The sequence below is a fragment of the Candoia aspera genome, chromosome 3, assembly GCF_035149785.1.
Source record: "Candoia aspera isolate rCanAsp1 chromosome 3, rCanAsp1.hap2, whole genome shotgun sequence".
Taxonomy (NCBI): Eukaryota; Metazoa; Chordata; class Lepidosauria; order Squamata; family Boidae; genus Candoia; species Candoia aspera.
The window spans coordinates 2850463-2863250 of record NC_086155.1 but is presented as its reverse complement, the minus strand read 5'-3'; the positions used below and the strand labels follow the sequence as shown (position 1 = coordinate 2863250).

The window sequence follows — 12788 nt, the reverse complement described above, 5'->3', positions numbered from 1 at the left end:
TCTTAAAGTGGCCAGGTTGGGAAACACTGAGACCTCTACTCTGTCTTAACACAGGAGATTTTATTGGCAGGTATCCACACCCCCAGCCTCAAATGTAAAGAGAGCCTCAAAGAATCTTTGCAGGAAATTCTGTGCTGGGGGGCACCAAATGCAGACTGATTCTTAGTTAGGACTGAGGTTGGAAAACCAAAGAGGGAAAGATCATAAACTCCTAAAATAGAAGCATTAGTAGGGACTGGAGATCATGGAGGCCAGCCCCCTACCCAAGGCAGAAATCCACGGCTGCAATATCCAGCCTCCGGCAGTCCCCCATCTCCCGATGCTGACCATTAGGAAATTATCCTTCCTGCTGAACCAAAACCCCACTTCCTTGCAACACAAACATCTGGTTTTATCTTCTGGAGCAGCTCTGAACATCTACCACAGCAGCCCAAGATCAATCTGCCTTCCTCTGGCACACTTACCATTCTCTCATTTTGCACAATATCTTTGCACAACCAAACTGGCTGGTCCCTATGAAGCTAAGCCACCCAGTTACAAGCAGCCACATTTAGGATGTGGTGTGAACGCAGCCCTTTGCTCTGGTGCCCTCGATGAAATGTATTCTGTGAACCAAGGCAAGGTGTGCCTGGCAACTAACCTCTAATTTTTGTCTAATCCAGTGTTTCTCAACCTGGGCAGCTTTAAGTTGTGAGGACTGCCAAGGTTGAGAAACACTCTTTAAGATTTTGTCTCATCTTCTGCTTGTGCCACACACGCACACACGTGTAGATTCCTCACTTCTTCAGGCCCTTTCTCCCACCCCCTTTTCAGCCAAGGTGCCCAGAACCTGGCTGGGGATGATGGGAGTCCTAATCCAACCCATGGAGGTCAGCTGCCTGGCTCTCTTAGCCCATTGGCACCGCTTGCTTCCCCAGACAGTCAGAAAATGCCCAGCGGACAAATCGACTTTCTGGGGCTGAGTCGGCAAAGGTATTTTTGCCCTTGTCAGGAAACTTTTGGAATGACTTCAGGGTTTCAGGGCCTTTGCCTTGGCGAAGGACACTTGCAAGATTCCCACCCCAAATTGCAAAACCTTCTCTGAGCTTAAACATGTCGCTTCTGGGGCAGCTTTGCCACTGCTGGAAGTGCAGAGCCGCAGCCAAGAAGCACGCTTGAATGCGTCCCCCGTTAAAATCAACTCTGCCCTCCCCAGCTCTCTCTTTAATTGGGTTTAAGTCATTAATTCCTCTGTTAAATCTGCAAGAAGCAAAACTTTACACATTCTTTCTCTTCATGGGTCTGCTTAGGGTTGCAAGAACCAGACATCTCCTAAAAGAGGCATTTTCTAGGAAAGGAATGGTTTTCCTCAAGCGTCTCCCCCCTGCATTTTTGGGGAATGGATATTTCTTAAAATAATACTGGTGGGGCTTCTGTAATCAGGAGGGCCTTCAGAGCCTCTCAGAAGATTTGACCAACGGAATCAATCAAGCGCTGCAAAATTTACAAAGCGACAGCATCATAACAGGAAGCAGGAAAGGCGGGGGGTGGTGGGGAAGATACATGTCTGCCTTAAAGAATTCATAGTCCAAACTTCTCCAGAACATGACAGATAATCTTCTGACTCTTTCCCTGCTTGCCCCCACCCAGGGTACAGACGTACCCTGCTGACCTCTTTTTTCCACTGTGTCCCCACATTGTTGCATTTGTCCTCCCCAATCCAGGCGTGAGACACTCTTAAGTCATTCTTAACTTTATTGGTGCTAAACTGGCGTTTCCCCTTCTGTGGTCCTCATCGAGGTGAATAAAATTCTAGGTGTTTCCTGGAGAGGAAGTCGGGGACCAGCAGTGACAGGCCACAGATAAAATGGTGACAGGAAAAGAATTGGCCACAGGGATAGCAAATGTCACGCCACTCTGGTTTTTTGCTGGCTCTCGGGTGGGTGGAGAGCGGTTTGGCTCTGGAGTGGGGCAGCCTTTTAGGATCCTGTGATCTAGTTTACTTTTTTTATTAGAATTCCCAAATCCACTGGCTGAAAAACCTGCTTTTAAAATTAAAACACTGGCCTTTCGGACATTTCTTTTGCATGCTGATATTTTTAATTTTATTTCTTTAAAAACTTATAGTCTGCCCATCTCAACCCGTGGCTCTGGGGGGCTAACAATTTAAAATGGGAACGCAAAGAGAGAACCCAACAGCCGCAGCAGATGCTATGCCTTGCTGCCACGGCTTGACTTGGAACACCCCCCCCCCCCCGCAACGTACAAACCCTCATACAAGCCAGGTTCACTGAACATCCTGGCCCAAGGTTTGGGGGAACAGACCAATCTTTATAGTTTTACAGAAGGCCCAAGAGTGGAAAAGGGTGCTTATGGTTCCTCCATATATAGGCTGACCATACGCCCTGTTTTGAATGGGACAGTCCCATTTTTTTAACATTTCCAGACCGTCCCGTCGTTTTAATATAAATGTCCATTTTGTCCCATTTTCTTAAAAACCTTACTTCAACATTTGAAAGTTCCTGCAAACCTGTCAGAAGGCAATCTGACTTTGAGTGGAAGGAGGGGAAGCTCAGCAGAAATGGTGGGGGAAAAGCCGCAGAGCTCAACCTGGCGGGAAACCTAAAAAGAGAAAAACAAGATCAGCTGATAGGCGGTGATCAAAGGGCGATCCGATTGGTTCCTGCCTTGAAAAGGCAGGAAGAAAATAAAATAAAAGCACAGCCAGAGGAGGATCGGCTTGTCAGGGACAACCATTCACTAGACTCTCCAGCCCAGCCTTGCCTCTCGCAAACGAAAGAATCCAAAGATTCCCAGCCCGAGAAAACCAGAGGAGTTCCTGCCTGCCGATCCAGCCCGTTGCCCAGCCCTGCCCTGTTTTGCCATCCCAGTGTCCCATTTTTGTCTCAAGGAAATATGGTCAGCCCATCCATATACGAATGCACAAAGGCTGAGTCCCAAGATGCTTAGCCAGTTTATTTAACGAATAAAGAGGTTGCATTTGCACATTAACTATAAATAAATAAAGAACACCATCCTATGTTTATCACTGAATGTGCCATGCCAACTCAGATTGCAATTCTTCTGTCACACAGTCACAGCCACCACCCTGAGGAATGCCAGCTGGGGCGTCCGCAAGGGATGCCAAAAACTCAAGGTGGCGGTTGCAACCGGACAATCCACACCACCCCTTTTGTACGTGCATTGAGCGTGCAATTACATGGATTCAGCCATCATCTGGACCTTTGGAGCCCTCCGCTGCAAACGCCCTTGCCGGCATCTCTCGCCACGGGTGACGCTGCCTTCCCAGGACCCAGACGTTCTATCTGTAAATCGCAGCTTCATTTCCTTCCATTTTCAGCAAAAAATGACACCGAGGGTTTCCAGTCACTAACAAATGCAGTTGAAGCAGATCCCCTTCTTGCTTCTGGGGGAGCAAGAAGCGTTTCCGTCCCCATGGCCAGGGGCTACATTGCTGACCTCTGGCCTGCGGGAAAACCAGAAGTCTTGTGCAGCTTTTCAGGAAATGTATGTCAGCCTGTGTGGGGAGCGGATGAACATCCTTTGATGGCCGAGGGCGCTGCGTTCCTGCTGCAATTGAGGCTTCAAGGGAATGCCCTGGGCTACATCCCAGGCCCAGGATCCCTGGTTGCCAAATGCAGTGCAGGAACAAGCTCCCATGCTTTTTATCAGCCACACAGAAGAGGGGGGGTCCAGAGAAGTTCAGATTGCCATTGGTTAAGCCTGGCCTCTGCAGAGGGTCTGCATCTCTGCACAGCAGCCTATGAAGCTGATGGAGGGCACAGAAGCAGGCCAGTCTCAGTTCCCCTGGTCTTTTGGTACCAGGGAGGCCCGATCCCAGAGGGAGCTGTGCCTCTTCTCTTCTGCTTCCTTTATTATAATGAGATTGTTATTCAAATGTCTAAGCTCTAAAGCAGCGTTTCTCAACCTTGGCAACTTTAAGACGTGTGGACTTCAACTCCCAGAATTCCTCAGCCAGCAAGGGTTAGGGTGGGGAATTCTGGGAGTTGAAGTCCACACGTCTTAAAGTTGCCAAGGTTGAGAAACACTGCTCTAAAGGCTGAGGTTGGGGGAAAAAAATAACCTAAAACAATCATCCATTAATATGTGCCAGAGTGCTTTAAAAGGAGATGGCCAATATTACCAGCTGTGATTAACAGGGTGATGGGCAAACTAGCCTGCCTGCCTGCTTGCCTTCCACTCTGAGTGAGCGGGAAGTCCCTGGGATGTTTGAAGCAACCATAAAGGTGAAGGTGTTCTTCTGAGCCAGGGCTGACTGTCTTTCTTCCATTAGGGCAAATATCTCAAGCCTGTCCAGTTGGTGTGATGTGCAGGCTGGCTTCCCTGAAGGAACTCTCTGTTTTAAAAAATGCAAGCCAACAAAAAGCCACGTGATGCTGTTCATTGACCAGGTTCCTCTTCTCTGTGGTCAGGGTTCCCCATGGCCTGGTGCCCAGTAGGGAGATAATGGTTGAGCAGCCCTTCCCTTCCCTTCCCAGAATTCTTGGCCAAGATGTCTAAACAGAAGCCACAAAGCAGGAATCAGAGACAGGAAGGGGATGCCATCGTTCTCAGATCCTCCTGGACCAGAAAGACTCTAGCAAGAGAAATGGATTTTTCCCCAAAGGAGAAGATAATATTTGTCCCGCTTGGACAGGATTTACTCCTTTCCCTTGTTGTCTTGGAGCTCCCTGCAGCAGGAAGGAAAGGAAGAGGAAGAAGAGTAAGATTCTGCCGCATCAAAGGGTTTTTCTTTCCAACCTGGCATCTATGGGAACAGGGAACTGGGGAGACAGGCTCAAGGTAGAACAGAAGGATTCAAGAAACCAGGGAAGTCTGTGGGCATCCAGGAGGAAGCGAATGATGTCAGAGGAGCCATGACATCATCACACCATGCCCACTCAATCACAAACTTATCAACCCCACAGCACCCACCTAAATCTGGCAACCATGACTTTTGAAGAACCGATGGAGGGACGGGGGGACTCCAGGAACAGCCAATAGCAGTAAAAAAAAACCTTGCAGATGAGACTCCTGGCTGGGTATGATGGTGGTTGTGGTACAACATCTCTGAGGTTGTGCAACACCAAGTGGAGAATGATTATTACGGTTTAATAGGATCACCTGGTTCACACGACGTGCTAAGACAATGCCTGAATTACCTCCAGACTTCCCGGCTGTATTTGAGGTTATTGTATGGAGAGGGCCTTGCAAGAGAAATTCAACAGCCATTACACAAACACCAGCAAGGCTGTGGGATTTGGAAAAGGGAGTGAGAAAGAAATCCAAGACTGCCCCGCCATCTGCAACCCGTTTTTCTGCACTGCTTTTAAAGAGGTTCACACACATTTCAGTGGGGAGAAATAATCCTGTTAGAACAGTATTTCTCAACTTGGCCGCTTTAAGATGGGTGGACTTCAACTCCCCAGAATTCCCCACCCTAACCCTTGCTGGCTGGGGAATTCTGGGAGTTGAAGTCCACCCATCTTAAAGCGGCCAAGTTGAGAAACACTGCCTTAGAACTACCTCTGAATCACAGAAACCTAAGTTTTAATTTTTTCTTAAAAAGTGCCCCCCAAAAGCCAAGATTAATCCAAGCAAATTCACTCTCTTCAACCTTTATTGATCCAAGCTGCGTTTCTCTTCACTTAAGCCGAGGACCATAGGGAGGCAGATGTTCTACAGAGGTTGCCCCCCCCCAACGTCTCTGATGGTCTTTCCCAGTTAAAGTGTTCTCCATCCCACCTGGAGTCAGAAAATGGCACAGTCCTAGTTGGCCGTCCCCACGGCCAATCCTCCTCCTGCTTGGATTGTGACTTTTCCAAGTCTCTGCTGAATGTCCTCTCCTGATTGGTGCACCTGTCCCTCGCTCCACACCAGGTGATTGGTTCTCTGCTGGCTTTGCTGCCCGCCTCCTTCCACTGACCACCAATCAGCACGGAGACATCCACCAATCAGGGCACTGAAGTAGGAACAGGGAGGGTCTATCTGCTTGCTTCCCCCCTCCCACTTGGGCATCTCCCAAGTCAAAACTAGGGGCAATCAATGAATGGAGGGGAAGATACCAAAGCAGAAATAGGTAGATAGACCCTGCCTTGTCCAAGAAGCAGTGTTTCTCAGCCATGGGAACTTGAAGACGTGTGGACTTCAACTCCCAGAATTCCCCAGCCAGCATATGCATATGCTAGCTGGGGAATTCTGGGAGTTGAAGTCCACACATCTTCAAGTTCCCAAAGTTGAGAAACAGTGAGTTAACAAAATGAGCTTTCAGAGAAACCACGATCATCAGAGGAAAAGCAGGGACAATGACAAGGGAATTCTGGGAGGTGAAGTCCACACATCTTCAAGTTGCCAAGGTTGAGAAACACTGCTCTAGGGAGTTCAGAGCTTTTGATGCTCTGGAGCCCAGCGGAAATCCAAATCTACATCTCTCTCTTTGGCTGGACGCTCTGTACCCAGGAGACTTGGAAGGGGGCAGGGGTCGCTGAGATGATGGTGCCCCGCTGGGGAGGCGGATTCTCCTGCAAGATGGGGGACAGCTGCTCCTCCTTGCCATCTTCGCCCCGATTGCCACCCAGGTTCATTCCGCAGAGCCCAGAGGACAGAATGCAGGCCACCAGGAGCACCCCAGCGACAGCGCACAGTGCCACCCCCGCAGCTCGGCAAATGCCCAGGGCACGGTTGTACTCTGCAGCTTGCTGGTCCAGCACCACAAACTCAGCTTCACCGATTCCTTCCAACTTGGCGGGGAGGAGGTACCCCGTGGCCAGTGCCACTGCTCCAGTGAGCAACAGCAGAGTCCCAGCTGAAAGCATCACCTTGGGAGGAAAACACAGAATGAGAGACTTCAGAAGAATGGTTTGCAATGCAAATCGGGAGGATTTACAGAACTTGGCATCTCCAACCCTATTTGGAGAACTGTTACAACTCCACCCCATCCTAGATTTTGTCAGTCATTTGAAGCGACCCTAATCCCACGTGACTCTCACAATTGAGTGCAAGGTGGTTCAGTTCACACAGTGTTTCTCAACCTTGGCAACTGGAAGACGTGTGGACTTCAACTCCCAGCATTCCCCAGCCAGCAAAGTTGAAGTCCACACGTCTTCAAGTCGCCAAGGTTGAGAAACATTGAGTTAACATGATGAACTTTCAGTGAAACCATGATCATCAGAGGAAAAACAGAGACAATGACTTGGGCAGAGATTTTCCAGTAAGAGAACCAACTTCTGCACATTGAGCTGGGAGTAGAAAGTCCATTTAAGCAGAACAGCAGTCGTGAGGGTAAGGGCAACAGAGGAACTGGGACTTGACTTGGGGATAAACAAGCAGAAGATTGCTGTATAAAATGGACCTTTTGTTAAGAAAAGCAACAGACAAATCAGGGGCATCCCCAGGGAGGTCAAAAAGGCCAACATGGCAGTGACACTGTCCAATTGACTTTGTTGACCCCTTGTGGATGCCTGTGAGTCAGATGATGGGGAGGCTGAGCATCTGGATTGTACTTAACCTGCAACAATTGTTCCCCATCAATTAATTCACCACCTACATGTATTTTCTTCTGGGTGATATTTACTAGATTTCAGCAGTACGACAAATTCATATATGAAGACAAAGAAAAATTTGAGGTATCATTAGGAGCACACATTGCAAAAGGCTTTCCTATCCATTCCTTTGTGTCCTATCAAGAGACAAAACTGTTCGTACACCAAGGTTAAGGGGAGAATGCTACCAATCTGGCTTCAGCCCATTTCTCAGGAACATAATTTGAAATTCCTTGTGGTCAATCATCCCAGTGCATTTTTTCCTACCTGTTCTCATTTGATTGGCTTCAGCCATTCTTCCAAGGGGAAGAAAATTTTGCTGAAATGCTGCTGGATACAGTGCAGTGTTTTTGCACTTAAAGGCTGAGCTTACACAAACTGGTTGCACAATCAACCCAGTTTGTGGTGGTGGTGGTGGTGATGATGATGATGATGATAGATTTATATTCTGCATGAATTTTGTGACTCAAGGAGGCCTACATAATGCTCCATCCTCCTATTTTCTCCACAACAACAACCCTGTGAGGTGGGTAGGGCTAAGAGGGACTGACTGGCCAAGATTCATCTAGCCAGCTTCCATGCTTAAGGAAGTACTAAAAATTATAGGCTCCTAGTTTCTAGCCAGCACCTTTACTGCTACACCATCCTGGCTCTTATAATATAATACAGGTAGTCCTCGCTTAACAACCACAACTTGGGACCATAATTTTGGTTGCTAAGTGAAGCAGTCATGAAGTGAATCATGCTGTTCCCCATTGATTTGCTTGCTAAAAGTTGGCTGGAAAGGTTGAAATTGGTGATCATGCGACTGCAGGACGCTGCAACAGCCATAAGTGCAAGGACCAGTCGTAAGTCTTTTTTTGCCAGCACCATCGTAAGTCTGAACCGTCACTAAACAAATGTTTGTTAAGCGAAGACTATCTGTAAGCTAGTTTACAAGCTGGGCTTGAACCTCAGGCTAAGCCAAAAACCAAACAAATCAAGGTTACCACTAACCAAGCCTAATATGTTGCATAAAGACAGCTATTAGCTCTTTCAGGGACCTGATTGAGTTGTGTGAACGCAACTGAAGGGCGACGGGGCAAGGGGTGTGTGTGAAGGACCCACCTTTCCATGCACCACCCTCTCTCCAGCAGTCTGAAGCCTTCTTGCCTTCCCACTTGGAAATCAGTCCCAAAGAAAAGCCCTTTTCCAGTCGGGTCACTCTTGTGCCCCCTAAGCAGAGGTCCTGCTCTTGAGAAGCCTTTGGCAAATCCCCCCCTCCCCTGGAGAAACGTGCAGAAATCTTCCATCCCTTCTCAATTTCCACAGCTCCAGTAGGGGATTCCAGAAGGCCTCGGGTGCCCAGCCTTCTGCCCACTGGCTGCGTCAATGCCACTTGTAACTTGTGGGAACCCAGCTTGGATGCCCAGCCTGGCTGGAGGGAGAAGGAACCTCTTCCTTGGGTGAATGAGTTAATCAATCTTGAGGATTCCAGAGGCCAGAACCCCTCAAAGAAGAAACAGATTGGAAAAGAGCCAGTTTGGTCTGGTGGTTAAGGCAATGGGCTAGAAACCAGGAGGCTGTGAATTCTAGTCCCACCTTAGGCATGAAAGCCAGCTGGGTGACCTTGGGCCAGTCCCTCTCTCTCAGCCCAACCCACCTCACAGGGTTGTTGTTGGGAAAATAGGAGGAGGAAGGAGTATGTGGTATGTTCACCGTCTTGAGTTATTTATAAAAATAATAAAGGCAGGATAGAAAATAAAGTAAAATAAATAAAAAGCCAGGATGTCAAGAATGATTCCCGATGGGCAGGGAGCATACCAAGAGCTGCACTGGCATCGTTCAGCTCCCCTGCATGAGTCCAAAACCCAAAGCCATGCCAGAGGATTGTTGCACTACTGGTCACCAAGCTGGGGAGCGCTCAAAGGGCATGACAGAAAGCTGAGGGGATGTGACCTCTGCAGCCTGGTGATCCTTCTGCGCAGCACCCAGAGACTCCACTCCTCGCCTGCAGGTGGCACCAGAGTCATCCCAGAGGCTAACCAAGGCTGCTCCAGATGTGTTGCAAGCAAAGTGACCAGAAAGGGGAGCAGGTTGCAAATCAGCTTTTGGATCCAGAGTTTTTCAGAGGCCCAGTGCAACCTCTACATCCAGGCATATATTTGCCTGCAACCCAGCATCTTTGCCAACTGAGCCAGATTTTTGCCCGCTTGGCCCCCTGACCTAGAGAATAGGATACAAAGCTAAGGGGAGGAGTGGGGGTAGAGGCAATGAAAACAAGGGACCCTTGTGGGTCCTCAGCCCTTGTTGCAGGCGGAGCAGACGGAGGGCAGGACACGAATGCCAAGCAACCTTTGACAGGTGAGTACGATGACACACCCAGCGTAAAGTGTTCTTGACCAAGATTTCCTTCCCAGCAAACCTGAGAAGATTGGAAGGGACCAGGTAGAGAGGCCAGGGGATCATGCTGCAATTCAGAAGGAGCTTCCTTCTAAAAGATACTCTGCACGTGCTCAGAAGCTCATTTTCTTTAAAAAAAATGCTCCTGATGGAGGAAGAGAAAATCAACATATGCTCAGAAGACCATTCTGAAGCCAGGGAAAGAACTCTATGCTTAACAAGGTTGTTTAAAACCTCATGGCTGCATCTTCACATTACCCTTGGTTAATCTTAACCTTGGTTTCATCCTTCCTGGGCCGAGCGTGTTGTGCAACCTCAGCTCTCTTGGCTGATGATCCAGTATTCCACAACTCCCTAAATGGGTTCCTTCTGCAAGCCGGGTAAATGTGCTGTGGGAAGGCAGTCTGAATGTGCTCAGAGAACATGCAGAAAAGTGGTGCCTGGCTCCTGGCTGAAGCTCTCACCTTCCAGAAGATGGGGGTCCAGCCACCCTTGGCTGGAGAGGTAGAGGTGTCCTCTGAATCTTCATCCATACGGGTGCCGGTGCAATCCTCATAGAAAAGGTGCAGGTACGAACGGACGCCATACCACTTCCCCTGCTCCATGTTTGGGCCCCGCTGGCAGCCGCACGTGGGCTCACTGGCTGTGGCCATGCGTCCTGCATGGAGCAAGGTGGGCAGGTCAGACTGGCCGCAGAAGAACCCCGAGGGGAAGGGAGCCCCTTGCCCTGTTGCTGGTGCTCATTGCTGAAGGAAAGATGTGGTACCTGCGAGGCTTCCCTTTCAGAAGTTCAGGGGCCTCATTAGGGCCCTGATTGGGGCCCTGATCTTTTAGGCACGTTGGGGAGAAATGTAGAAAGATGTTGGCACCATCACAACAGCTCTTGGCAGAAAATGTGGACTGGGAAAACCTTAAGCTGAGTCAAGAGTTACGCCCTAAAGACCTCTTTACACAAGATACATGCTTTGGGGTGCTTGTCAGACCCCCCCCCCCAAACAAAACAGTCATCTCTCCCTGGATTAGAAAGAATTGTGATGGCAAATGAAATAGCAACCAGCTTTCTCCCTTTCAAGAGTTTCCAAGTCAGCTATGCCTGATGCAGCAATATGGTGAATTGTACCCCACGCAGTGGAGTAGGCTTGGCACACTGTGAATTGCCCGAAGCCCAGTTAGACCATGAAGGCTGCCACCTCCAGCTTCTCAACCCTGATGGGCTGTGGGAATCAAGATTCCCCAGCCATGCTCTGTGGGCTCATCCATCAAGACTTGAACCCAGGTCCATCAGCCTGTAGAAGAGATGCTCGGCCCCTGAAAGAGGCAGGAGAGCCATGCAAAATGAGGCAGAGTGATGACCTGAAAGTTTTTTTCTGGAAGTTGGGGCTTCCTGGCTCCCCTTCCGAATCAGAAGCTGGAAGGGGTGCCAAAGGCTTCTGCATGTGCAGAGAGCTTGCATCCCCTCCCTGCAGGTGGCAAATCCCAGCGCATCCCACCCCCCAGCAGCCCCCTCCCCTTCGGCTTCCCACCACACCCATCAATGAAGCTGGCCTGCCTGCCTGCCTGGCCCTGGGCTGGCGGCATCCTCTTTTTCTGATTGGCCGTTGCCATGGGAACTGCCTCATACCGAGACGAGGCCGGATGGTGGCAAAATCAGCCGTTCTTGCCCCGCCCTGCCTGAGGACCGGTTGCAAGAAGAGGCTGAGCCATGAAAAGGCTGTGGCAGGAGGGAGGGAAAGGCTTGGGGGCTTGGAGGGGGCCTCCCTGTTTAGAAAGGGAGGGGGTGCGTTGCAGATGAAGGTCCTGGACCAATAATCAAGATAAGCAGCCTGCCCAGGGAGGGGAGGGGAGAAGGAAGGCAGGAAGGGGAAGGGAAATCTACACCTGGATGTCAATGCATTTGTGCACATTTTTCTTGGTTGAGCCAGACTCCCCCTCCCCTCCCCTCCCCCCCTCCCTTCCTTCCTATCATCTATCATCTATATCATCTCTCAGTGTTTCTCAATCTCAGCAACTTTAAGATGCGTGGACTTCAACCCCCAGAATTCCTCAGCCAGCCATGCTGGCTGGGGGATTCTGGGAGCTGAAGTCCACATATCTTTAAGTTGCTGAGGTTGAGAAACACTAATCTCTAGCTATCTATCATCTGTCTGTCTGTCTGTCTGTCTATCGTTAATTTTAAACATGGAGGCATGTGGCAAAGCAACGCCTGGTCTGCAGCATCATCTGTATCTCCAAAAATATCTGTGGACCTCCAATGAGAAACAAAAGGGACAAACGCACCTCTGGCTTTGTTGCCAGTCCAGAAAAGGGCAAAGATCGACGGGAGAGGGGTCCAGGTGGAGGTCTGTCTTTTGCCCCAGAATATGTCCTCCGTGGCAGCCATTTTAGGAGCCTGTAATCTCCTTCCCCGGCCACCATTTTGCAAGAGAGCCCCCCAGATGTCCTCGTGGAGAACATATTTCTGGAATCCCCCAAGGTTTTGGAAGTTTGGGGATCCCTGAAATAAGGCTCATCTGAGTGTCCGCTTTTGCATAGAGGGGCCCGCAAGCTGTTATTTGAGAGCTGGAAAGCCTCAGGCGTGTAGGAGCAGTGGGAAGACAGGACTGAGCAACCACCTCTGTGTGGATGACGCTGAAAGAGGCAAACAAGAAGACTTTGCCCCAAGAGGTGGTGTGCGGGGGGCACGTGAAGAAAAAGAAAGAGGAGGCTTCACAGCGGAAGCATTTTCAAAGGGAGCACTGTGGTCCTCAGGGCCAGGAGGGGGAGAGAAAGACCACAGATTCTTCAGGAAATGGAGACTTGGAGACATGGCAGTGGATGATGGAGCCCAAGGAACTGAGGCCAAGGCGTGACAACAACACGGGGGTG

The 12788-nt window shown here is 49.6% G+C and overlaps 1 protein-coding gene across 1 annotated transcript; it reads right to left on the bottom strand.

Annotated features, from left to right (window-relative positions):
- Positions 1 to 6241: 6241 nt before the first annotated feature.
- On the bottom strand, positions 6242 to 10576 carry NRSN2 (neurensin 2). The gene is made up of 2 exons (XM_063296864.1): positions 10388 to 10576; positions 6242 to 6818 (listed from the first exon to the last, which is right to left on the bottom strand). Exons 1-2 carry the CDS (start codon positions 10574 to 10576, stop codon positions 6423 to 6425), a joined length of 585 nt encoding a protein of 194 aa, XP_063152934.1. The 3' UTR covers positions 6242 to 6422.
- Between the last annotated feature and the right edge of the window lie 2212 nt (positions 10577 to 12788).